This window comes from Podarcis vaucheri, assembly GCF_965113315.1.
Source record: "Podarcis vaucheri genome assembly, chromosome: 3".
In the NCBI taxonomy this organism is placed as follows: Eukaryota; Metazoa; Chordata; class Lepidosauria; order Squamata; family Lacertidae; genus Podarcis; species Podarcis vaucheri.
The window spans coordinates 36,239,538-36,265,594 of record NC_138761.1 but is presented as its reverse complement, the minus strand read 5'-3'; the positions used below and the strand labels follow the sequence as shown (position 1 = coordinate 36,265,594).

The following is a 26,057-nucleotide window of genomic DNA, read 5'->3' as shown; positions in this document are numbered from 1 at the left end:
GACAGACCTTTTATAGCAAATCTCTTTTGCTTACATGTTGAACTTGTACAGTGTTTGCAATTAATCTGTGAAGAAAGGCTCTGCATAAATTTAATCTTATTAACTGCTATCAAGGGCTTGATTCTTGTGTTTCCTGACATTTATTTCCTTGACAATTATTGCACTTAATTCTATACTCCCTAAAAAAAAAAAAACACCAAAAAAAAACAGTGCACCAACTGAAGATCTTGCTGTTTTCTGTAGTACAGCCAGAAAAAACAGTAGCAAGCTGTCTTCTTCAAAGTCACGTTCCTGGAAGATATTCCGGCAACCTGGATGCTTTAAGCACATTCTTAAGAAAAACAAGTTCCATTTAATTAAGAAATGATTTGCTTATTCTCTTAATGACAGGAACAAATTGCATCTTATGCAGATTGTTCCTGGTTTTAGAAAGAGATCATGCCACATGTATGGGAAAGAGCACACAAGCTCCATCCTGACAAGCATTGTCTTGACAGTTCAGATCTAGACTTCTAATGGCTGGTTAAATATCCTATGAGCCAAAACTAGCTGATTGAAATGGGTGGTCGCCAAGCATGTTGAGATGGCAGGCAGCAGTTCTGCTGAAGTCAGTTGTTGTAGGACTGCAACTATGTGTCATCCGGCATGGTAGCAATAAGTAATATTGGTTGCTTCCTTTTAGAATGGAGTACTGTTCTCTCTCACTATGATTGAGCTGCAATAATTTCTAAGTATTCAGTTTTCTTTTTCTTGCCCTGAGTGGTTTTTAAAAAGTGGAGGCTAGAGGGGATGCACTTCAGCATGCTTTCCAAAGCCATAGGAGTGGGCTGGAAATCAAAATAAATAAAAGATCCAGTAGCATGTTTTTTTTCGTCTGTATAAGATGTATAACTTCTCTTTGCATATGTGAACTTATCTACTGTGTATTTGGTGTGGTTAATTGTTTCTAGCCAATTTGAATTAGCCTGATCCTCTATTCCCTTTCCCCCTTTCCTCTTCTATGAAGAAACCCTTTCTGGGACACCACATTTAAATTCTTCCCTGGTCTCCTTGCTGGCCCTAGTAGGACCAACTTGGCCAGTTAGCCCTGATGATCATTTGATGTCTACTAACTAGGTTCCCCTCCCCCCCCAAAAAAATGACCCCTGAATTTTTGGATTTTATTGATATTGTTGCTGCATTTTATGCTGTTTTAAAGTCACATTTTAATCAATGTTTATATTTGCTGTTAGCCGCCCTGAGCCCAGTTTTTAAACCGGGAAGGGCGGGGTATAAATAAAAATTAAAAAATAAATAAATACCATACTGGCTCTCATGTAATCTGAAACATTCCAAAGTGCACATGGTTAGAAAGTCCTGTTGAGTTCATTGTGTTACTTCCAGGTAATTCTGCTTAGGAACATGCATATATAGGAACATATGTACATTTAATAAATAAAGTAATAAATAATATAAGTAGTATCTGGAAACCTGGGGCATGATATAGCCAAAGCAGCTGAGCACTTTTAAGCCTCCTTGAAGGTATGAAGAAGCATATGTTGAATGCTTTTTGCTTGAAATTACTAGGATTTGAAAGTGCTTGACATCTTTGGCTGTATTGTGCACATAATATTTTGGTTGATATTAGAATCATAGAGTTGGAAGGGTCCTCAAATATAATCTAGTCCAACCCTCTGCCTGTTTGGAGCAAAGGTACAGTTGCTCAGCTCAGTAAATATTTCTATATTTATACCCCAAATCCTTCTTTGCCTAACATAGGGCTCGTCCACAGTTCCCTTTTGCCTTACACGCGTTCTAGGCACAGCTCCATCTTTTCCCAGTCTATGTCCCGCTATTGTCCCCAGGAAAACTCGCTCTTTAATGCTGAATCAAAACAAACAGCAATTAGAGTCTTCCACGGAATGCCTTTTGCTCCCATTTGCTGGTAAAGAGTGGGTTTTCTGATCCTGACTGCAGTCAACTGTTGTATTAATAGAACCAAAAGAGAGAGATACTCAGTGTAACCCCTGGTTAGTTAACAGATATATTAAGAAGTAGGTGATTAAAATCAATTATTTTCAGAGAACAATATTGTATGCATGCATATAAGGAGGAGTTAATGGCATATATCTTTGAACTCAAGGGATAGCCCAAATGGCCTCAATTTCTTCTAGAGGCAAATAAAGCACACAGCAACTATAAAAGACATGTGGGGACTCTTAAATATGACTATAGAGCAGAAGAGAGGGTGTCAATACAGTGCGTGATTGTGTGTTGCAGCTTCCACAAGTGCGAGAACCAAGCAACCTCTCCTCCTGACTTTTCTTCATGGTCTCATGCAATAGCAAACCCAGTGGTAGACTGCTTCCCATGCCAGAATATTTTCTGTTTCATAGAACACATGCCTGTAGTAAAATATTGTTAAATTGGTGGTGTGGCAATATTTGATTGGCGACCCATAGTAAAATATGTATTAAATGCAATTAATCAGAACAGCATTAAAATAGCATTCCAAATCTAAAATTGCTATACTCTTCCGTAGAAATGTTATATAGTTTTATGAATGAAGACTTGCCACTATACACTTCCTCACTTGCTGTATGTTTATAAAAGGCAGAAATTACACTGATGTTTCCCAACCTTGATGGTTTTTAATTCATCAGTATATTGGCCTCGGTCCAGTATATCTGAAGGAGCGTCTCCACCCCCATCGTTCTACTGAGGTTCAGCTCCGAAGGCCTTCTGGGGGTTCCCTCACTGCTAGAAGCCAAGTTACAGGGAACGAGGCAGAGGGCTTTCTCGGTAGTGGCACCCGCCCTGTGGAACACCCTCCCACCAGATGTCAAAGAGAACAACAACTACCAGACTTTTAGAAGACATCTGAAGGCAGCCCTGTTTAGGGAAGCCTTTAATGTTTGATGCATTACTGTATTTTAATATTTTGTTGGAAGCTGCCCAGAGTGGCTGGGGAAGCCCAGCCAGGTGAGCTGGGTATAAATAATAAATTATTATTATTATATCTACCTAACCAAGTCAACTTAATATCTGTTACGTCACCCACAGAGGCTCTTAAGGAGTCAGTGTGGTGTCGTAGTTAAGAGTGTTGGACTAGAACCTGGGAGACCAGGGCTCCAATCCCTGCACAACCATGAAACTCACTGGGTGACCTTGGACCAGTCACTGCCTTTTCAGCCTGACCTACCTCAGAGGGTTGTTCTTGGAATTAAATGAAAAGGAGGAAAACCATGTGTGCCCCCTTGAGCTCCTTGGAGGAAAAGGTGGGATAGAAAACCAATCATTCAACTTGCAGAAAGAAACTCCTTGCTGTTCTCCTCTGCTGAGAGGGTGGATTCTCCATTGAAACATACCATGTTTAAGGGGGCATGTTCAGTGGAGGAGAGGCCAAGCTAATACAAACAGGAACTGAGTAGAAAAGCAAACTGTCTCTTGTGCACTGTGGATTTTCAAGGGGATATTTACTGAGACCTTTTGTGGTAAGGTTACCAGACGTCCCCGTTTGCTGGGGACAGTCCCTGGATTTACACATCAGTCCCCATACAAAATCCATTGAAGTTGAAAAGTGTCCCCTGATTCAGTGAAAAAAATCTGGTGACCTTATTTTGTGGGCACCATGGGAGGAACTAGTGGGCATACTGACACTTGTCAGGTGCCATGTTGGCAACCTCCATTGTATAACATAAAAGGAGGATACAGTCTTTTGTGACTGTGATGCCTAGCTTCCTTTTTTTTTAAAAAAAGGAAATGGAAGTCTGGTGAAACATAGCTAACTAAAGTTTTACCCAACTCGTGGTTTTACTCCTTTTTTTAATATTAGCGTATGAATTCAAGAGATGGATTGCTTCCTGGAATCTTACCCACTTGAAAGCATTTGGTAAAGGCAGAAAAACTGTCTTCAGTCATACTGCCCTAGAATGTGCCAGGAAAGAAGGTAGTCATCTGCAGGATGCTTCTGCCAGTGTGTGTTGCCATATCTGTGGTACTGCACAATCAGCTATACCGTATTTCTCTGTGTTGAAGATCTGGAAACTGTGCTAACCTGTATCTGGTACCATTGCTTTTCTCATCTTGCTGGAATAATGATGCTGGCACAAATGTTTTTTCTCCTTGCAGTTTGTACCTTACTTTGGTTCCTGATGCAGAACAGTAGTATAAGTAACTGAGGTTACACTTCTAAGGGTGGGTTTTATGTGAGTGTGGTCAGGAGAGTGTGTGTGGCTCCTCGGCCAGGCATAGTATAGTTTGACTTTTGTGTGCAGATTGGGCAAAAAAAGTATTAAGAGGCTATAAGAACTGACAACATGAAGAAATGGTGCTTCCAGTGTTATGTTTTCCTTCTGCCTGACCGCTGTTCTGATTTACTTTGACAAAAACAAATTAGTTATATGTAATGGCTAGGATCCAAAATCTTTGGGGCCAAAAAATGTGCACAAGTTTGGTTGTCTGCAGTGGGGAGGGGATAGTGCATATAGAGTGAGTGCATTCCTTCTCCTCTGCCCTAGATTTACAGGAGCTCATTGAAAGTCATCTCCCTACCGCCTGCCATGTTTATTCTTTAACTTTCTGTTTTGCAGCTGATCACAAATCTCTTGATAAGCTGGTGGTTCTAAATGACCGTTTTAAGAACAGGGTCGTTTTGTTTAAATCAAAGCCAATTAAATCAACATGAAAAAGACAGAAGAAAATTGTTTTAAATCATGTGTTTCCTGAAGAAATGTGCATAGTAGTTGGTTCCTATAACAATTTGAACTGATTGGTTTGCAGCAGCAGCATGGAGCCTTTATATTTCCTGGTGGCATAAGCAGAACCTTTAGCCATGCAGCCCACATGACTCTTGTGCCACAAAACTGTGTCATTTTAGATAAGGGAAACAATTGTGAAATTAACAGATCATTGGCTTGTCTCTCTTTCTGTGTAGAAAGAGATGAGAAGACTATCTTAATTGTCCAGAACGCTACTGCAACAAGGCTTGGTGGTTTGCCCAGTAATGCTTGGCCTTCATATTTATACATACCCCCACCGGTGTTTGTTCTTTTTATATGGAAAAGCAGTTTTTTAATTAATACATTTCGGATTATAAAAGCAGATTTCGACATTTCAAGTTCTGACTTCAGTTAAAACCAGGATATTTTTTTTCAAAGAGAAACTTACCTTAAATGTTTAAAATATAGAAGTCTGACATAAAATAAAGATTCTCATTGATTCCCCCCCCCCAACTTTGATTTTTATGTGTCTGTACTTCATTATCGGATTCAACATCATTTTCGTTTATCCTCCAAGTAATTTTTCTCTTATGACTTACTTAAAAAAAATATAGTTAATGTTGGAACAAAACAGCTATCTTGTGAGATGATTTTTATGTCTAAAACTGATGTGTTAGGGTGAAGCTATTTGAAAGTTCTGTTCTGATGCAATATTGTTCAGCTTAACAAGAATAACCCTGCTGTCGGAACAAGAACAAATGATGGCTTCCTCTTTCTGCTCCCCCCCCCTAAATGTTTGTTAGTTGTTTTAAAAAAAGCTTATATGGGTGTGATTTTCTGTCTCATTAGTGCTTGGGAAAAATACTCCACTCCAATGTAGAACAGTTATTAAAACGTTGGTCATTTCCTTTAACACAATACTAGTGATGCAACACAATAGAAAAAAGTGGGGGGAGAAGGCATTCCCATTTCTCATTAAAATGATGTCAGCCCCTACTGGCACATTCCATCCTTCAACTTTCTGGGAAAGCTGTTTGCTTAAAGGCTTGTGGGAAGGAAATAGCAACTATGCAGAACATGTCTGCTTGCATGATTTCTGACCTTGTGATGCAAGATTGATTTCCTACATGATATGCTGTGGGCTTAGCTGACAAAATCTGATAAAAGTGAACTTTCTGATCAGTTGATCTGTACAACACCTCGATAGCCATTGCACCTAATTACCAGTTCTTAAATCACAGTACAGTGGTGCCTCGCAAGACGAAATTAATTCGTTCCGCGAGTTTTCTCGTCTAGCGAATTTTTTGTCTTGTGAAGCACGGTGTCGGAAAAGTTTTGGAAAAGCTTCAAAAATCACCAAAAACCTCAAAAAAGGCTACCACACCACGTTCTATGAGTTGCTCCTCGAAGTCAAGTCGCAACTGTATTAACGGTGTTAAGAAAAAGGAAACAAACTTGCAAGACGTTTTCATCTTGCGAAGCAAGCCCATAGGGAAATTCGTCTTGCGAAGCAGCTCAAAAACCGCAAAACCCTTTCGTCTAGCGAGTTTTTCGTCTTGCGAGGCATTCGTCTTGCGAGGCACCACTGTATGTGGCAAGGATCACAGGCCTTCTCGCACTGAAAGATTCCAGACATCTCCTCTACTTAATGTGTAACTGAAAAATAGCCTTGGTGCCTACTTACTCACGTTGATTGCCTGTTCCCCATACTTTCCTCCCCCCTCCTATGTTCTCCCCTTCTAATAAAATTTATATTTGTAAGCACTTCTGAGCAAGGACCTGTCTTCTTTTCACTCTGCAAAGTGCCATGTGCATTACACTATAGTAGCAGCAGCAGCAGCAGCAACAATACTAATAATAATATGTTGTATTCATCTGAGTGCTAAGGAGATTGTACCATTAGCTCAAGTGTTCCTACTTGCCTGACAGAACAATCTCTCATTTGATTTCCACACACAGACTTCTGGAGGGTTTTCCAACTCTTTGAAGCAGATTTGGGAAATATATATGGGAGTGGCAGAAGTGAGAAGTCCCTTTGCAATAGTAGGAATCTTTGTGCTGGCTTCCGCTAATACAACAAGTTACTATAGTTGAACACGGCCCAGCATTTGTCTAGAGTTCATCTTCTTCCTTGGTGATACTGAAGACACAATTTCTCCAGCTTTCCATAAAATGTCACACTGTCGATAGAACCTAATTCTACTTTATTTTTTAAACATTTAGGCTTATATTTTATTTTTGTCCTTGAGTCCTTCCTATCTTTGGAAGATTGAATAAACTATAGTCTCTCCCATAAATTCAATGCTCCTTGTCTAGGGCCTTATAGGAGACAGTGGAGCAAAGATCACTTTATTTCTCTGAATTTCTAATGCTGAAAGTAAATTACTCCCTTTAGTATAATGTCACTGCAGGTTCTTCCTAACATAGTTTATCTTTAATATCATAGCCTCAGTTAGGTAGAGAGAGAGAAATCTTTTTCATTTGTCTTGTATTCTCCCGAAGTTTTCATTTTAGCAGGCATTTGACTTGAGTTTCTAACTAAACTGCTCCCATGCTCTTTTAAGCAAGTGGAATGTCCTACAGCTTGGTCTAACTCGAAACCTTTCCTTGGTCAGGCAGTGAAAAAGCAACTACAGTCATACCTCGTGTTGCATTAGGTTCATGTTGCGTCTTTTCAGCTTGCGAACGTGGCATGCACAGAAGCGTTCTACACGCTTTGCACATGTGCAGAAGCGCTCTATCACGCTCCATGCTTGCGCAGAAGCGCCGCTCTAGTTGCAGACTTTTTGGGGTGCGAACGGCACCCCAGAATGGATTGTGTCCCTAACTAGAGGTACCACTGTATACAGGTATACAGTATACAGTGGTACCTTGGGTTAAGAATTTAATTCGTTCTGGAGGTCCGTTCTTAACCTGAAACTGTTCATAACCTGAGGTACCACTTTAGCTAATGGGGCCTCCCACTGCCACCGAGCCACCGCCACGTGATTTCTGTTCTCCTCCTGAAGCTGCATATATGACATTTGGTGCTCACTTTATGTATAGTCAAAGAAAACTATACAGTGGTACCTCAGGTTAAGTACTTAATTCGTTCCAGAGGTCCGTTCTTAACCTGAAACTGTTCTTAACCTGAAGCACCACTTTAGCTAATGGGAGCTGCCGCTGCCGCCGCGCACCCAGAGCACGATTCCTGTTCTCATCCTGAAGCAAAGTTCTTAACCCGAGGTACTATTTCTGGGTTAGCGGAGTCTGTAACCTGAAGCGTCTGTAATCTGAAGCGTCTGTAACCCGAGGTACCACTGTATTAGTATTCCTGTTGTCATGAATTAACTTGGTCATTGTCTCAATTCATTACACAGAACTTGGCCTCCTGGAATCCCTCAAACCCAGAATGCCTGCTGCTTGTTGTGAAAGAACTTGTTCAACAGTATCACCAGTTCCAGTGCAGCAGACTACGTGAGAGCTCTCGCCTCATGTTTGAATATCAAACATTACTTGAAGAACCTCAGTATGGAGAAAACATGGAAATTTATGCTGGCAAAAAGAACAACTGGGTAAGTGGTTGTAAGTCTCCTAGCAAAATAATGTAGAAATCCTTTCTTCATGGGGACTGTAACCATTGATTTGGAAAGGTTATTTGTGCTAGGTGTGTGGCTCTTAAAGTATGTGAGGTGTCCTCAGTTTACCTTCCTTGTCCTCAGCCTAACTTCCTTGACCTCAATTTACCGTCCTTGCTGTCTACTCCCTCTTTTGTTCTTTAACTCTGTTGCTCTACTCATTTAGAGGCAAACAGATGTAGAGAAAAGGATTGCAGCAGTTACTGGCAGGCAACCACTTTCAGGAGGATGGGGTCGAAGTGTTGCCCCCCCTCCATGAAAACGAATTACTGGCTGGGCTGCAGTTTGCACAGTGCTGTCTGATGTACATTTATCCTCCAGAGTTTTTCTTTTAGGTTGACTGTTCATAGATGGGTGTTGGAATAACACAGCAAAGAATTCAAATGCTTCAACTCAGTTTAGCCTGTCTCTGCAAAAAGTATTTTCATCAGATAATGATAAGTATAATGTGAAAGGTCTAGCTGTATAATATAAGATCTGCTCTCCAGATATTGTTGAACTGCAGTTCCCTCTATCGCTGACCAGTGGTCATGTTTGCTAGGGCTGATGGGAGTTGTCTTTATTCGGGCCTTTTGCTATGTGAATTTCTCGTCTTCTGCATTTCTGTGCACTGCTGCTTTGTTGTTGACTTTTTGTTTTTAAATGTAATTGTTTTAACTGTGACATATTTGCCCTTGGACTATCTGATGATGGGAGAGAGCTTACAGTATCAATCAAATAAATAAATAAAAACCATTTGGAGGGCACCTAGTCTAATATAATTACAGTGGTACCTCGGTTTAAGAACAGCCCTGTTTACAAACAATTCGGTTTACGAACTCTGCAAAACCAGAAGTAGTGTCCCAGTTTGCAAACTTTACCTTGGTCTATAAGCCAAACGGTGGAAGGGCGGCAGGAGGCCTCATTAGGGAAAGTGCGCCTCGGTTTAAGAATGGTTTTGGTTTAAGAACGGACTTCCAGAATGGATTAAGTTCGTAAACCAAGGTACCACTGTATTTGTTGTCATAAGGGTGTTATGAGTACTTTTCCTTCCCTGTTGTGCTAAGACACTTTTGTGTACTACATACTAAACTATAAATATATTCTTGGCTTCATTGCTAGAGTGAGCTCTCTAAATTCTCAGGAAAGCATTAGGAAACTTCCAAAAAGTTTGATGTACGATTCTGGCTCTTGCTTCTGCTGTGCAGTGACATTGCTCAGCATAGGTCTCACTATTTTTTCTTCACTTGACAGACTGGTGAATTGTCAGCTCGTTTCCTTCTGAAATTGCCGGTGGACTTCAGCAACATCCCCACTTACCTTCTCAAGGTAATGATTCACCACGGTGTTAGCTAGCCTGTTATTCTGTGGAATAATCTGAATTGATGAGACATTCGGCATTCAAATTATTCTAATCTGTTTGGAACAAGTGATAGTCTAGCATTTTAAAATATGTTTTTAATTTGTGCATGGGGGCACTGCTACTGGAATGATTTTGGATAATACTGATGATTGGACTCAGATTCCAACGTGATTAGTGACTATCTGCAGCCACACTTTAAAATTCATTCTACATTCATTTCTGGTCCCTGCTGTCTACTTTGGCATACTTTCCCAAAGAAGAAATGAAATGAGTTTAATTACCAGAGTGAGCATACAGTCCTTTTAAGATTTACAAACAGGCCTTTACTAGTTTTCAGCGTGACACCTAATATCTGACTAGACTTAAAATCAGAAGAGTCTGCTTAAGCCTTTGAAATTTAGTCATTGCATCAGCAAACCAACTGAGGGGGAGGTGCCCATAGGAACTTTCCTATCGTTATTACAGCTCAAGCTACTGAATTAGAGCCAAGGAAATTGCCTCTGTTCACTTTTAAATATATCCTTAAGTAAACAGGGAGTGAATATACAGAATTTAGATAATTACCAAACTTATGCTTGACAACTCTGCAGAGCTGGAGAAAGAGTGGGAGTTTGCATGAAGGAATATAAAACACAGTATGACTGTCAAAAGGACTGGTTCACATGTAACACTGGACCATGGTTAAGCCTTACATAGACAAGCAACAGCAAAGGCAGTTGAATCATCAGGCCCACTCATCTCCCCACTGTCTGACCAGGAGGAGATTCTTCCCATTTCATAGAATCTTGGCTTAACCTTAATTGCAAAATGAAGTTGGCTTATGTAGGAAGTAGTCATCAGTTGTTGTAGGCCAGGTTCTGTAACATCTACACTGAGATTTGAAACTGAAAATAAACACAGCCGAAAATCTGCTCCCAGACATGCAAGTGGGAGAAGGGGAAATCATTTGACTCTGATGCTGTGCTTTGACTTGCTGAGGCTCATCCATGTAGAGCTAAACCATGCCTTGGCATTGCATGCAAATCAGCTCGAGAGCTAATGGTAAAGGAGAATTTATGAAAAAATACACTGGGTAGAATATGTTATACTGAAATGAGGAGATGCAACCAAAGATCAATAATTAAGTTGGAAGTAAAATTCCATGTTCACAGATTTAACAGTGCAATATCATATAAATGATGCTGCCCCCAATATCGGGCAAAACAAAAATGTCCTTACCTGGCGCTGAGAGGATGACAGGGTTGGTACCAGGTGAGCCTCTGGAGTGGGTCTGAAGAGAGCTCTTGAAGCCTTTTTAGTTCACTTGGAAGCTTTCGTGGACTACTTGTAAATGGCATGCATGCTATCCTTTCAGTGATGAAAGAAACGAGGGAAAGCTGGCAAAGTCTCATCATGTTTTGGACACATATTGTAATCTTCCAAGACTACTGGATTCCTGTCAGTGCTCATTTGACACTAAGTCTATAGTCCTCTATTGGGAGTAATCCCAGTTGAATTCACTGTGGTTGACTTCTGAATAGATATGCATAGTTTTGAGCTCTAATTTATTGAATTTAAATCACTTCTGGCATCTCCAGCAAGTTCATTCTGTAGAATCTAAGTGATAGGAAATTTGTTTTGTTGAAACACAGATTGGAAGATGCTAACGTTAAGCTGTTATCAGAAATCAGTGTTAGGAAATCAGATGGCAAAATATATATTTAGGAAATCATCTGGGGTATTGTACTGGGTAAGATGTAAATTCTTGACACTGAAAATGTTTCTGTTCACCTCCAGAATGAAATAATTAAGCGATAGGTATTATGGTCCAAACAACTCTTCACATTTATATGAAATGAGTTTATTGAGTGTGCAAACTGTGTTTCCAACTGAATAATGTGTGGGAGTGCATGTTTTCATAATGAAAGCTCACGTTAATGGTCTTACAAGTGTATGGGGTCAGTTCTAGAAGAGTACAGCAGTGAATTAACTTCAATAATTTTTTCTATATGTATTGCCACCTTACCTGTACATTTTGTAGATACTAATTTTGAATGGTTTCACAAAGGGAAAATAACTCATGGAAGGAGCTTTTTACTGTATTGTTTCTTCAGCAGTTGTAAAGGTCCAACAATTTAAAGAACCGCAGAAATTAAATATATTTCCCCTGCTATTCCTTCTAAATGCTATTTATGCAGTCAGTACAACTATAATTGCTGAGAACTGATTGGAACCATGCTGTCTGCAGTCCAACTCAAAGAAATATATGCAGCCTTATCAAATAAGTTATGCTTTTATGACTGCTGAAATGAATACCCAGAAGTGCAATAAAATTTTAATATATTTTTCTGCCTGAAATTAAATACTTGATTTACTGTTTGATTTACTGTAACTATTAATCTGAGGCTTATATAAGTTGGGAATTTTAAAGAGTCACCACTTTAATGTCTTGCAACATTATTGCTAAAGAACACTATGCTTACCATTTCCTCTTGGGTTTGGTTTATGGCAATTTGAAAGCCATATGTTGACGTTAGATGGTTTGGATCAACTCCTAAAAGCTTTGAGTCCTGTGTACCATGGCATCCAAAAATCCTTGACACAGGGTGGCTGATGTTTGCTTCTGTAATCCTGCATTTTGTGTTCTTGTATCCATAAAGGACAAAGCATCAGAGCACTTCAACACCATTTATTCAGTTTCTTCTTATAGTACCAGACTTTTTAATCTGAATATTTGGGAGGGGGCAGTAAGGTTTTCAAACATTTTTGTTTATTTTATTTAAACAATTTATATACCTCTCAACTACAGTCATCTCTAAGCAATGCACAGAAAATAAAGGTAAAGGTAAAGGTACCCCTGCCCGAACGGGCCAGTCTTGACAGACTCTGGGGTTTGTGCGCCCATCTCACTCAAGAGGCCAGGGGCCAGCGCTGTCCGAAGACACTTCCGGGTCACGTGGCCAGCGTGACATCGCTGCTCTGGCGAGCCAGCGCAGCACACGGAACGCCGTTTACCTTCCCGCTGGTAAGCGGTACCTATTTATCTACTTGCACCCGGGGGTGCTTTCGAACTGCTAGGTTGGCAGGCGCTGGGACCGAGCAGCGGGAGCGCACCCCGCCGCGGGGATTCGAACTGCCGACCTTTCGATCGGCAAGCCCTAGGCGCTGAGGCTTTAACCCACAGCGCCACCCGCGTCACAATATGGAAAAGGTAAAAATCAGTTAAAACTATTTAAAAAACTTTAAAAAGGTCAGCAGGGAGTAGGCCTCTTTGACCACAACTGGAAATTCCATAAATTTGGACCTACGATACTGAAGGCATGGTTGATCTGGGCCATGCATCCATGCTGCAGGGGACCACCGTCTTGGCTGTCTCTTTTTTGCAAGGACAAGCAAAGCCTTTGTGTAGCAGTGACAGTGGAACTGAAAAAGATATTGATGGTCAACTAGTCACAGATTTAACCTTGCTCTTTGCAGAGTGCTCAGAGTATCTGGCTGTTGGGAAGCTAATTGGAACACAACACACAACATTGGGGTCCTGTTTTTTCATCCCACTACTCTCTATAGATAATTGGGTCAGGGTATTGGCCACTCTCCCAAAGTCCTTTATTTCCCTGGTGATTAAAATAATTCAGAAATGGGAGTGACTCCTTGCACTCTCATCCGTAGTTCTTTGGTTGCTTTCACTCTCCCTACTGTTACAAATTGTTTAAGGCTGCCTTTTTTAGGGGGCAAAGGAGCCAGAGGCATCAGGGGTGGAACTATCACTATGGGGCATCCCCAAAAGTCCACATAAATCCAGACATTTTTACAGCCATCTTCTATGCTGTGCACAATTCCATTTTTTTATCACCCTTTCCCCCATGCTCCTCTCAATTCAGTTCATTCTCCTCCTCCTCCTCCTCCTCCTCCTCCTCCTCCTCCTCCTCCTCCTTCCTCATATTCTTCCTCCTCCTCCTCCTTGGCAATCACTCGTAGCTGAGTAAGATTGTCTTCCATGGAAACGGTTTTAATAGTGAGCCCATAAGTGACTGTGGAGGCCAATTCTGGATCTACACATCCTTCCACATAGGTTTCTGAGCAAGAGTTGATCATGGTGAGGATTTGCCAAATGAGCCTTCCTCTTAGCTCGTTTCTCCTTTTCACCCTTGCAGGCCCGTGTTTCCCAGTTATCAGTGCTTACGTTACTTCTTTTTAAAAAAGATTTGCCTTGAGAGTGTCTTTAAATCTATTTGGTGCTTTAACAGGAAACAAAAGCATTATATCGGTTGGTTCTCCCTCTCAGCTATTTCTTGGTTTCTTTCCTTGAACTCTGACCAACAGAGGGTAGGATGAGAACAAGGCAGTCAGACACACATGTAAGCTTGGTGGCCAGGTTGCGGAGCCTGATGCCTAAGGCATAGTTCCAATAGATGCTCTGCTGTAGCCCCTGCCCTTTGTGGATTGTGTACATACTTGTCTGGTCTCCCTCTTCTCTTGATACTCACCGTGGCACTCAGTCGCAAAGGAAAAACATGCCCCTGACATGTAAAATGTCCCCAGTATCCAGTTAAAGGATGTTGGGTAGCAGGACTAGGAAAGTCTTCTACCTGAAATCTTGGAAAGCAGCTGCTCACTCCTTATTTGAGCACCTGCATGGTAACCTAGAACTGCTACATGTATTGGTCCCAATGTAGAGATCCCTTTTTTAAAAAGTCAATTCATATCCCTAACACAATACAAATGCCTTCATACTGACTGACTCCTTGATTCTGGATACTTGTGGCATTAAGGCTGTAACCCTAAGTCACTGAAACCAGAATAACTTGGGTCCCATATTTGATTGAAGTTGCTCTTTATGTTAAGAATAATAGCTCTATTCGATAGACCAGAAATAAGTGTGGAGAAATGGATAGATATAGGGTATTCACATATGTGCATAACATGAGTTATATGTAGGCAGAGATAATTTACTGACATGGAAAGAGAAACCATTTGAGAAAATAGGTTGTTTTTTTAGATCTCGTGTGTGGCCAGGCATTTGTTTAAAATGCTTTGATCCGGATAAGAGGAAAATAGGTGATGCCATTGAGTAATAACCTGCAATTATTTTTTATAGCCATTGCATTCCAGTATCATAAATCAGTGCTTATATTGCTACGGTACAGAATTGGCATGATTACAGGTTCTGACAAGATGGTGAATCTGATTCAAGTAGTGTAATGCAAACACTTCCACCTGGTGCATAGGGCTTATGAGTGTAGAAACGGCTCAGTTATTTTGTCTTTTCTATATATATATAAAATTAAAATAACCCCTCCACTTGATAGTGATTTCTTGCATCTCTAAGTTGGGAAAACTGTTAGAGTGTCATATTTTCTTCCTGGATGCCAAGAGGAAGGTATTGGTTGAGAATGATTGACTGTGGGCGACATGGTAATCGATCATGAAGTAAGACGTTAAGAAAAATGAATGACTCAGGTTTGTACAAAGTCAGTAAGGGTGCTCCTCTGCTAGGGTTTTGATAGAAAAAGTTAAGTGGATTGGGAGAAATGAGAAAAGTATGATGATTCCTGAGGAAAAGACTAAAAGCCGAAGGCTGTTTTGATAAAAGAGAAGAAAAACACACAGGTCTTGAAAAACAGCAAGTATTTTATTCAGACCATATACAGTGGTGCCTCGCAAGACGAAATTAATTTGTTCCGCAAGTCTCTTCGTCTTGCGTTTTTTTCATCTTGCGATGCACGGTTTCCCATAGGAATGCATTGAAAATCAATTAACGCGTTCCTAGGGAAACCGCCTTCAGACCAGGTCCAGGGACAGTCTGTCCCTGGACCTCTTCTGAAGGCTGGGGGGGGGAGGGCTTTTCTTCCCACCCCCAGCATTTTAAAAAACCCCGGGACAGCGGAGGACTTCTCCGCTGTCCGGGCGATCTTAAAATGCTGGCGGGCGGCATTTTAAAATCGCCCCGGGACAGCGGAGGACTTCTCTGCTGTCCGGGGCGATTTAAAAGCCCCTGGGAAGGCAGGCAGGGGGGACAAAGACTTTTGCCCCCCGCCCGCCTTCAGAAGGTGTTCCCGCCCCCCCGCCTGGCTTCGCAGCAGCTCTACGAAGCCCGGCAGTGGGGACCTCTTTTGAAGCAAGCGGCTGCGGAGAGAAGCGCAGCCGCTTGCTTCAAAAGAGGTCCGGGGGCAGCGGGAAGCGCTTCCCGCTGCCCCCGGACCTCTTTTGAAGCAAGGGGCAGTGGGGAGAAGCGATCTCCCTGCTGCCCCTTGCTTCAAAAGAGAAGACCCGCTGTCCCCGGGGCAAGCTTCGTTTTGCGAAGCAAGCCCATAGGGAAATTCGTCTTGCGAGGCAACTCGAAAACGAAAAAACCTTTCGTTTTGCGAGTTTTTCGTCTCGCAAGGCGTTCGTCTTGCGGGGTACCACTGTAACAGAATTCTCTTCCCACCTCTCAAACTTCTTTACTTTTTCTGCTACTCAGTCATGCAAACATGCCATCTTCTTTGTATGCTTTATGTATTTATTATTTGAGCCAGCAAATTTCCTTTCCTCTCTTGAAAAGTGCTTTCAGGTTGTATAAAATGCTAGACAGATGGGAAAAATCATCTTAGCTGACTGATGTCTCTCTGATGATACATAAACCATCAGTTACTTGTTTGGAAGAACCCTGGGGGCTGGTGGGTTGGTTAACCTCAAACGGTGATTGCTACAGAAGCTTGTTCCAATCAGAATTTTCACTCTTTTAGTATTCATAATGCTGAGTATTCAAATGAAAATTAATTCCATTTAATTTCAGCCATTCTACAATGCTTATTTAAATGTTAATGTGCCCACTTTCTGATTTATTAAATTAGATTATGAAGAGATGGACATGTTAAATATCCCCACGAATCTGATTTGATAAGATTTGAAATATTCCTTATTTTGTCATATATTCCATGTTGCCTTTGCATAGAAATGCCTTGCCAAGTACTCTGTAGTTTATCTTCGTAACATAAGCAAAGGCACATCTGTGTAGAGCTGCTCCCATTCTAAGGTCATCATTTTGTGCCCAAAAGGGAACTAGGTGGAAACCATGAGAAGACAGTGGTATATGAAAGGAAGGCCAGAAAAAAAATGTTGCAGTAGGTGGGTGAAACTGGGAGACTTCTGCCTCATGTTTCAGCTGAAGGGACAGAAGTGGTAGAGTGCAGGTGGGCCACTGTGTGCTGCCCCTGCCTTCATATTTATCTCACATAACACTGCAAAAAGTTTTTCCTAATCAATATCTATATGATAAGTGTAATTGAGCTGAAACACCACACTGAATTTGTGTAAACTTATATATGCAAGTAGAGTTGAACAACAGCTGTTAAGTTCATAATGGCATCAGTGTTTGGGGTTCAGCTTAACTGGACAAGATTGACTCCATCCAGAAAGCTAGCAATGACCCTAGGAGCAGCACTGTAGTGAACATTGTTAATGTGTAAAATGGCCTATCCATGGATACAGGAGCAATGACTCTGCAGAGATTTTCCTGAACACTCTAGCTGATGAAAATATCACTGTAATAGTGGAACCTGCTGCTGGTTCATTATGGCTGTGGATGAGCAGATTCGTACAGTGCCCTAGTTTGCATGTCGGGCTAAGCCTAACCATAGCTTAGCACAAATGCACTGGTTTCAAGAGAGGAGAGAGTGATGAGTTTACTCCCCCACCCCCAGTCATTTTGCTGCTATGGTGAACTAAGCTGTAGCTTGGCTTAGCATGTCATATAAACCTGGACTTGTTGTTTTAATTCTGCTGGACAAACCATAGGACAAACCTTGGTTACAGTAATAATAATAATAATAATAATAATAATAATAATAATAATGTATTATTTGTACCCCGCCCATCTGGCTGGGTTTCCCCAGCCACTCTGGGCGGCTTCCACAAAGACCAAAAATACACCAATATGTCATACATTAAAAACTTCCCTGAACAGGGCTGCCTTAAGATGTCTTCTGGATGTCAGGTAGTTGTTTATCTCTTTGACATCTGATGGGAGGGCGTTCCACAGGGCAGGCGCCACTACCGAGAAGGCCCTCTGCCTGGTTCCCTGTAGCTTTGCTTCTCACAATGAGGGAACCGCCAGAAGGCCCTCGGCGCTGGACCTCAGCGTCTGGGCAGAACGATGGGGGTGGGAGTCATATGTGGTGGAGGGTCGCGTGCGGGTCTTCACCTTGCCACACAGAAAATCTAAATTTTTGCAAATGTGTGAACTTGCCCTAAGTGGCATTCAGCAAATACATTAATTCCTTTCCTGTAGCAGACTCCTTGCCTGATTAATCAATGACCTTATTCTGGTAAGCATTTCTGTCAGTATCTGTCTTGCTAATAACTCTATTTAGCCTAGAGCATACGAGGCATCGACTTCCTCTTCAAAGATTGTTAAGTAAAAAAAAAAAGTGTTGGTAGTAATGTGGGCATTGCTTGTCCAAGAACGTTAAGACCTCAGTCTGATTTTTCTAACCATAAAAGGCGATGTGTTATGTCTTCCTGTTTTGTGTGGCTGGGAAAGGAGTAAAACGAACTTTTATTGGAGAAAAATATTTCCGTTCAAACAGTATGTGATAGAATAATATTCCAGAAAAGAGCCTTTGCAGCAAATTGTTATTCACAATACATACTTTCTGGCTGCTAATTACAATACTAGTCCATGAACAACTATATACTATTCTAATTACTATATGTGCATGTGAAGACTCACAAAATAAGTAACAGTTTCTCCTGAATAGTCTTTTTTAAAGTACAAAATAGGTTGAAGTGGTTGCTTGAAAACTTTGAAGATTGGTTTATTAGGTAGCCAGTTTAAATGATGGTGTTTCCTGCTTATTTCAACTGACAGAAAACATGTGATCTAATAGATGATGAAGCACTTAAAAGTATAATGCAGGAGAAACTGAACGGTACATGTTGCCAGTCTAAGAATCTGTTTCCTGTACTGCGTTTTGCATTTTGTTTCCTGCATTGCAGGGGGTTGAACTAGATGACCTTCGGGGATCCCTTCCAACTCTGCAGTTCTATGATTCATTTGTGCCCGGGTATAAATGTAAATGCAGAATATTATGTGCCGCAGCATTGTGATAGCCTCTCCCATGGGGATAAGTTGCAGGAGGATGCTAACCAAAAACAGCAGCAGCCAAACAATTTATGATGTGAAAACCGTACATTTTGTTGTGAGAAAGAACAGGCTTTCTCAGTCTCATGGAAGAAGTTGGAGGGGGCAGGATTGCAATCAAGCTGCTCTGTGTACTTTTGGGAGGACATATGTACCCTGCTTTAAATGCCCAACATTATGGTGCTTTTTATTTTGTGTATTTATTACAGAGGCTGCGGGAAGGGCAAGACTTCTACTGCCTTTCTGATCCCTTTCCAAGAAGTGCTGTTGTCAAGCCTGTTTAGAATCATAATCTGTTAGGAAGACTGTCTGTGCCTGGCATTATTAATCCAGATTGGTTCTTACATCAGGTAGATAGTCTAGACCAGGAGTGGGGAACCTGTGTCCCTCCAGATATTTGTTGTTGTTGTTTAGTCATTTAGTCGTGTCCGCCTCTTCGTGACCCCATGGACCAGAGAACGCCAGGCACTCCTGTCTTCCACTGCCTCCTGCAGTTTGGTCAAACTCATGCTGGTTGCTTCAAGAACACTGTGCAACCATCTCGTCCTCTGTCGTCCCCTTCTCCTTATGCCCTCCATCTTTCCCAACATCAGGGTCTTTTCCTGGGAGTCTTCTCTTCTCATGACGTGGCCAAAGTATTGGAGCCTCAGCTTCACAATCTGTCCTTCCAGTGAGCACTCAGGGCTGATTTCCTTCAGAATGGAGAGGTTTGATCTTCTTGCAGTCCATGGCACTCTCAAGAGTCTCCTCCAGCACCATAATTCAAAAGCATCAATTCTTCGGCGATCAGCCTTCTTTATGGTCCAGCTCTCACTTCCATACATTACTACTGGGAAAACCATAGCTTTAATTATACGGACCCTCCAGATATAGTTGAATTCAAACTCATGTCTTTATGGTTGATGAACAGGAAGAAGAAGAAGAAGAAGAAGAGTTTGGATTTGATATCCCGCCTTTCACTCCCCTTCAGGAGTCTCAAAGCGGCTAACATTCTCCTTTCCCTTCCTCCCCCACAACAAACACTCTGTGAGGTGAGTGGGGCTGAGAGACTTCAGAGAAGTGTGACTGGCCCAAGGTCACCCAGCAGCTGCATGTGGAGGAGTGGAGACACGAACCCGGTTTCCCAGATTACGTGACTACCGCTCTTAACCACTACACCACACTGGCTCTCAGAAGGGAATTGGTGGCCTGCAATATCTGAAGGGCCACAGGTCCCCAAGCCTGTTGTAGACTATCTTAGAATACATTCTGGTGTGTTTTCATCTTGCATCTCTTAAGGATATGATGCTTTCCTCTTTGCATTCACGAAGGTTACTTCGTTGGTTCTGGGTAGCACTTGAACCCGAGCTACAATCAGACTTCTGAGCTAGCAAAGGAGTTATCAGCATAATTATGTAGAACTGTTATATGCCATTCAGCTCACCCAAAGCAAGGGGACATTTTGGAGTGGTGAAGGTCCTTTCCACATCTGTGCTCATTGTGCTCATTGAAGTGACCAAAGGATACAGTTTGTCAAATTGTTTTTGTCCTTGAGATGATTGCAATATTCATCTGCTGTATATAAAACTGGGGAGTGAACCCTGTCTTCCATCCTACAACCTTAATAAAATGAGATATGGAGTGGAAGAGTTGTGGAAACTGAAAAGGTGCAAGTTCTGTTAGAGAAAGAGAAAGTTAAACTTGCCTCTTCACTTTGGAACATGCCTCCTAACATCTATCTCAATAGTAGAGAGTAGCAAGAAGGGGAAACAAGCAGCGCCAGGTGCGTGGGAATTGTGAAGAGCAGGTAGTTAAGGAAGGGAACGAAGACATTTGAAAGCTTGTACAAGTTCACAAATGTGAGAAGAAACAGGGAGCCAATGTTCAGAGAAGTGTGGTGGGGCAAAATGAACTTTGCAACAAATGGAACATAAATTTCTTTTTTATCAGTTAGCCGCAACGAGTGAGTTTTAGTCATGAAGGTAGAATCATAGAATCATAGAGTTGGAAGAGACCACAAGGGCCATCGAGTCCAACCCCCTGCCAATAAGTATTATATGCCTATAAGTATTTTAAATTAAAAAAAATAGATGAGCTGAAGAGTTTAAGATAGCGGAAAGAGTTTTGAAGGAAGAGACAGAAAGAGAAGAATAGGCAATATGAAGAGCAAAGCTTTCGCAGATGTGCTCACTTACTTGCTACTGGCAAACTCATATTTTAGCCTGTCAAGAGTAGTCCTCCTTGCCAGGCAGGACTAGTTGCTTATTTCTAGGGTTTGTTACCAAATATAGGTAGCCTTCTAGGTTGGGCACAGTTTGGCATAGAACACACTAACTCATACCATGTTTGCATCACCCTAAGATAGTTTATGGGAACAAGATGTCCTTTTACCTCCCATGTAGGTATGCAACAAGGGTTGATCATATTAAGAAAGGTATCCAGAATATCTGGGCTTGTGATCACACCTGAAAGGGACATTGCTTTTTTAAAAGTGCCAGATTGGGCAGCTGAAATGAAAAAGAAACGCATTTTGATGCAGGATGCACATTTTAAATACAATGAAAGAAAATGCTGTCCAAGAATCAATCCTGATAATATAAATAGCATTATGATGTGCCACTGAAAGATCTTAAAGCAAACAGAGCATACACAGAATGTGTCTTAACTTCTGCAGATTAGATGTCAAATTTAATACTAAATAGTAGTGTTTATTACTTGTACTTCACAAGATCAAGCCCTGTGTTATAACATTCTCAAGATTCCTTAGTATGTTGTCAGTTCTTATCTTTTCACATTAAGATGTCAAGGCTCCTCAGGCAAGAGTTCATCTTTTCCTTTATGTCTTGAATAGCTCAAGTACACTGTCACCACTTAGCAAAATAATACTGCAAGGTTTATTCGAAACTGTTTGGTATAGGTTTAGAGACTTGTCATGTAGCTAAAATATGCTTTGAGTGTTTTACCTGCTGGCCAAACATAGGCACATGACTGTAATGTTAACTCATTCTTACTGCACTACCATCATAAAAACAAAAGATGCCTTTAGTGCGCATTACATCAGTGTTTCCCAACCGGTGTGCCGTGAGACATCGGCTGGTGTGCCGCGAGATACCTGGAGGGAGGCGGGCGAGTCGGGCGGCGAGAGGCGGGCCTGCGCGGAGGGAGAGCCAGAGAGAGGCATCGCTCCTGCGCTCCGAGGCGGATTGAGCGCAGCTGAGAGGAGCTGCCGAGGGAAAAAACTTTCACTTTTGTGCGTCCCTCCCGGCGTGACGCTGCGCGCTGACGTCACGGGGCGGGGCTTTAATGGTGGTGTGCCGCGAGATTTTTTTTCAGTAAACAGGTGTGCCGTTGCCCAAAAACGTTTGGGAAACACTGCATTACATGATGCAAAGAAACTACCCGCATGGATGAACTTGAAACTACCCGCATGGATGAACTTGAAACTGATGCACTGTTTTTCATTGTTGCTTTGGCTTCCTATGTTTGTTTTTGGGCATAACGCGGGTGGCGCTGTGGGTTAAAGCCTCAGCGCCTAGGGCTTGCCGATCGAAAGGTCGGCGGTTCGAATCCCCGCGGCGGGGTGCGCTCCCGCTGCTCGGTCCCAGCGCCTGCCAACCTAGCAGTTCGAAAGCACCCCTGGGGGCAAGTAGATAAATAGGTACCGCTTACCAGCGGGAAGGTAAACGGCGTTCCGTGTGCGGCTCTGGCTCGCCAGAGCAGCGTTGTCACGCTGGCCACGTGACCCGGAAGTGTCTCCGGACAGCGCTGGCCCCCGGCCAATAGATGTGAGATGGGCGCACAAACCCCAGAGTCTGTCAAGACTGGCCCGCTCGGGCAGGGGTACCTTTACCTTTACCTTTATGATTGTTCTGTTGAGGACAGGAAAGACATAGGAACTCAACTGGGTCACCTCAATCTTGAGACGTTCATAGTATTCATGCAGTGTATATGGTTAGGGGATGGGAATTGAAGGAGCCTGAGCAGGGTGTTCACACAGCAGTATTGTTGATAAGGGTAGAAATATCCTTTAGCTAGACTGCAATCAGTTTGGGGGTTTCTACTCTTTGTTTGACAATATCAGATTGGTTACAGTAACTCAATGTGTCACTTTCTAAAATATTGTTTTGACATAATCTGGTGAAACTGTATGTTCCTTTAAAAAATACTTTGGAGTCCTGTTTATTGAAAGGACAGTAGTTTTCCCAGTAGATTATATCTAATGTAGCCAAGTATGTGTTTAGATTTATAGCTCTTCCTGTCTTTCAGGCTTAGGGAAATAATGCAGTGTGTTCATATGAAATGGGAATAATGGGCATAATCAAGAAGCTTTCCTGAGCGAGACTCATGTGCAGCTTCCATTCCTTTCAAGAGGGAAATAAGAACTTGGGTTGTGCCCAGTTTGTGTAATATGAAAGCCAACAATCTCAGTTTAAGATGATACGGGTTCAGCTTTGAATATTGGTTTCCATCTTATGGTGGTAATAGTGACCACGAAGTCCTTAGTTGAGACCCAGATAAGGGAGCATTTGCCATAAATATTGAAGTCCCCACCCCCAATATGTTAGAAGTTCACAATGCCAAATCCAGAATGACTTTTGCCAGTCCTGCTGCCTGGCCAACTTCATGGCTGAGCTGAAAATTCTGGATTATGATGGTGATGATGATAATTATATGCCGCCCATCTGACTGGGTTTCCCCAGCCACTTTGGGTGGCTCCCAACAAAGTGTTAAAAACACAGTAAAACATCAACCATTAAAAACTTCCCTGAACAGAGCTGCCTTCAGATGTCTTCTAAAAGTCAAATAGTTGTTTATCTGTCTGACACCTGATGGATCCGCAGCACAAGGTACAAAACTGGCCATGTTCCCCACTGGGTTCTTCTGTTGGAAATACCTCAGTCATCTGGCATGATCCTTCCTCCCTGAATGCCCTCTCTTGGCTAATGTTGTACCAGATATATGGCTGGAAATACTCTAGGTCAGGGGTAGGCAATCTAAGGCCGTGGGCCGGATGCGGCCCAATTGCTTTCTCAATCTGGCCCGCGGACAGTCCGGGAATCAGCATGTTTTTACATGAGTAGAATGTGTCCTTTTATTTAAAATGCCTCTCTGGGTTATTTGTGGGGCATAGGAATTCGTTCATTCCCCACCCCCAAAATATAGTCCAGCCCATCACATGGTTTGAGGGGCGGTGGACCAGCCCCCTGCTGAAAAAAAGGTTGCTGACCCCTGCTCTAGGTCAAAAGAAACCCTCTTGTTTCATCCACCCAAGGCTGTATAATAAGCAGCAGATTTCAAGTTGTGGAAAGTGGATATTTTACTAAATAGTACAGTGGTGCCCCGCAAGACGAAATTAATTCGTTCCGCAATTTTTGCCGTCTAACAAATTTTTCTTCTTGCGAAGCACGGTTTAAACGGCTTAACAGAGTCGCGAGACGTTTTCGTCTTGCGAAGCAAGCGCATAGGGGAATTCGTCTTGCGAGGCAAATCGCGAATGAAAAAACCTTTCGTCTAGCGAGTTTTTTGTCTTGCGAGGCATTCGTCTTGCAGGGCACCACTGTACTTACTTCAATAGCATCATATCCAGGGTGGGGAACAGCAGCTGAGGGAATTCCAGAGGTGTGAGTCTTGCATTTCTTGAGGTTAGAGGAGGCCTGGGGCAGCTGATAACAGACTCAGTAGAAATGATCCCCACCCCCCACCCAAGTGCTGGTAAGTAGAAAGTAAGGTGTACTCATGGCATTCTTAACTCTTTCCTGAGTAGTGAGAGCTGGGCTCTTGCATTGAGCATGAAAGCTGCCTGAGATGGAGGGAGAGCTGGTGAAGCAACTCTTATTCCCTCGCAGTGAAGTTGTTGTCGCTGTTCAGTATATATTCTAAAAGCAACCACTTAACTTGGAAAGGAGCAGTGTAGTCTCTTTACAGCTTTTATCAATCAGTTTTATTCATTATGATGGTTTTTACCCCAGAAAGCTGTAAAATTGAAACAAAATAACTTTGCTGTGCAGATCCATGTGGTTAGAAAACCTTTCCAGTATGTAAGCAAGTAAGGAGTTTTCACAATCTCAGCAAGAGCTTTATCTGCTGTTTGGGCATGATTTGATCTGAGCCATTTAGCTGCAGAGAATATGTTTTGTGGGCAGGGGGTGGGAATTCATTATAGTCTTTCTCTTTTCTTGGTTGGATCTTTTGTCATCAGGGACTGAGCAAAATAACTTGGACTCAAGGAAGAGTATTCAAAAGTATTTCTGTGTGAGAGAAATGGCACTCTTGCCTGAGCACCTCCAGGTTGTGAATTTCTGAGGTGCTGCTATAAGGTTTGCGAGCAAGAGCTGGTGGAATGGTTGTGATGGTTTTGCTGTTGAAAATTCCAAAATAAGCTATTGGATCCGATCAAATGTCTAGTTACTCTGTAGCAGGGTGGGTCCAAGATGTGGCTCAATGCCTTTTTGGGTGCCCTTCGGCAACATTTCCAAAGTTGGGTAAGCAAGCTTTGGCAAGGAGGCATGAGGGCTCTGGCAGCGTCCTAGAGTCCTCCCACCTCCCTCCCAAAGCCTAGTTAGTGCTTTCCCAGTTTTGCGAAGGAAGTTGGAGGGCTCTAGAACCCTGTTGGAGTCAAACACCTCCTTCCCAAAGCCCTGGCGCCTTTCATAGCTGGCTTTGGGAAAGCAGCATGAGGGCTGGGGGGGAGGCATCAAATTTTACTCTTCCCCTCCCACCCCCACGCAGGACAAAGCAGTGTGTGGCTCGCAGGTTCCATGTTGAAGCTCACGTGGTATGAAAACTTGGGCTACCCTGTTCTATAGAGCATTAAAAAGCGTTATAATTTATGTAGGTCCTACAGCTAGGTTTTGCACAATGAAGAATAAAAGAGACAAGCCCACTTGCAGCATTAGAAACCTGAAAGAAAATCCAAAGTACCTTCCAAAGAGGCAGATCACGTATTGCACAGAATGCATGAGACACTGAAGCACTGATATTTTTTAAAAGCACCACTTCTTTAGAGTTGAGGAGGTGAATAGAGATATCTGTGTGTATGTGCCATTGTTTTAAACTATGTATAGGGGTATGTATAAGGGTGTTTTTTGTGTTTCAGGCAGCCTGCAGTTCAGCAGGCAACTTCAAGAGTGGCATTATGACATACAGTGGTACCTTGGTTCTTGAATGGCTTAGTTGTCAAACAAATTGTCTCCCAAATACCACAAACCCGGAAGTAAGTGTCCCGGTTTGTGAACGTTTTTCGGAAGCTGAACATCCGACACAGCTTCCACTTGAGCACAGGAAGCTCCTGCAGCCAATCAGAAACTGTGCCTTGG

General features: G+C 42.3%; 1 protein-coding gene across 1 annotated transcript in view; it reads left to right on the top strand.

The window, feature by feature from the left end:
- BABAM2 (BRISC and BRCA1 A complex member 2) overlaps window positions 1–26,057 on the top strand; it is a 140,262-nt gene that overhangs the window by 21,675 nt on the left and 92,530 nt on the right. The window contains exons 5-6 of the mRNA XM_082214867.1: window positions 8,060–8,254; window positions 9,551–9,625. Of these exons, the coding sequence (XP_082070993.1) occupies window positions 8,060–8,254; window positions 9,551–9,625 (270 nt within the window). The remainder of the gene's footprint in view (window positions 1–8,059; window positions 8,255–9,550; window positions 9,626–26,057) is intronic.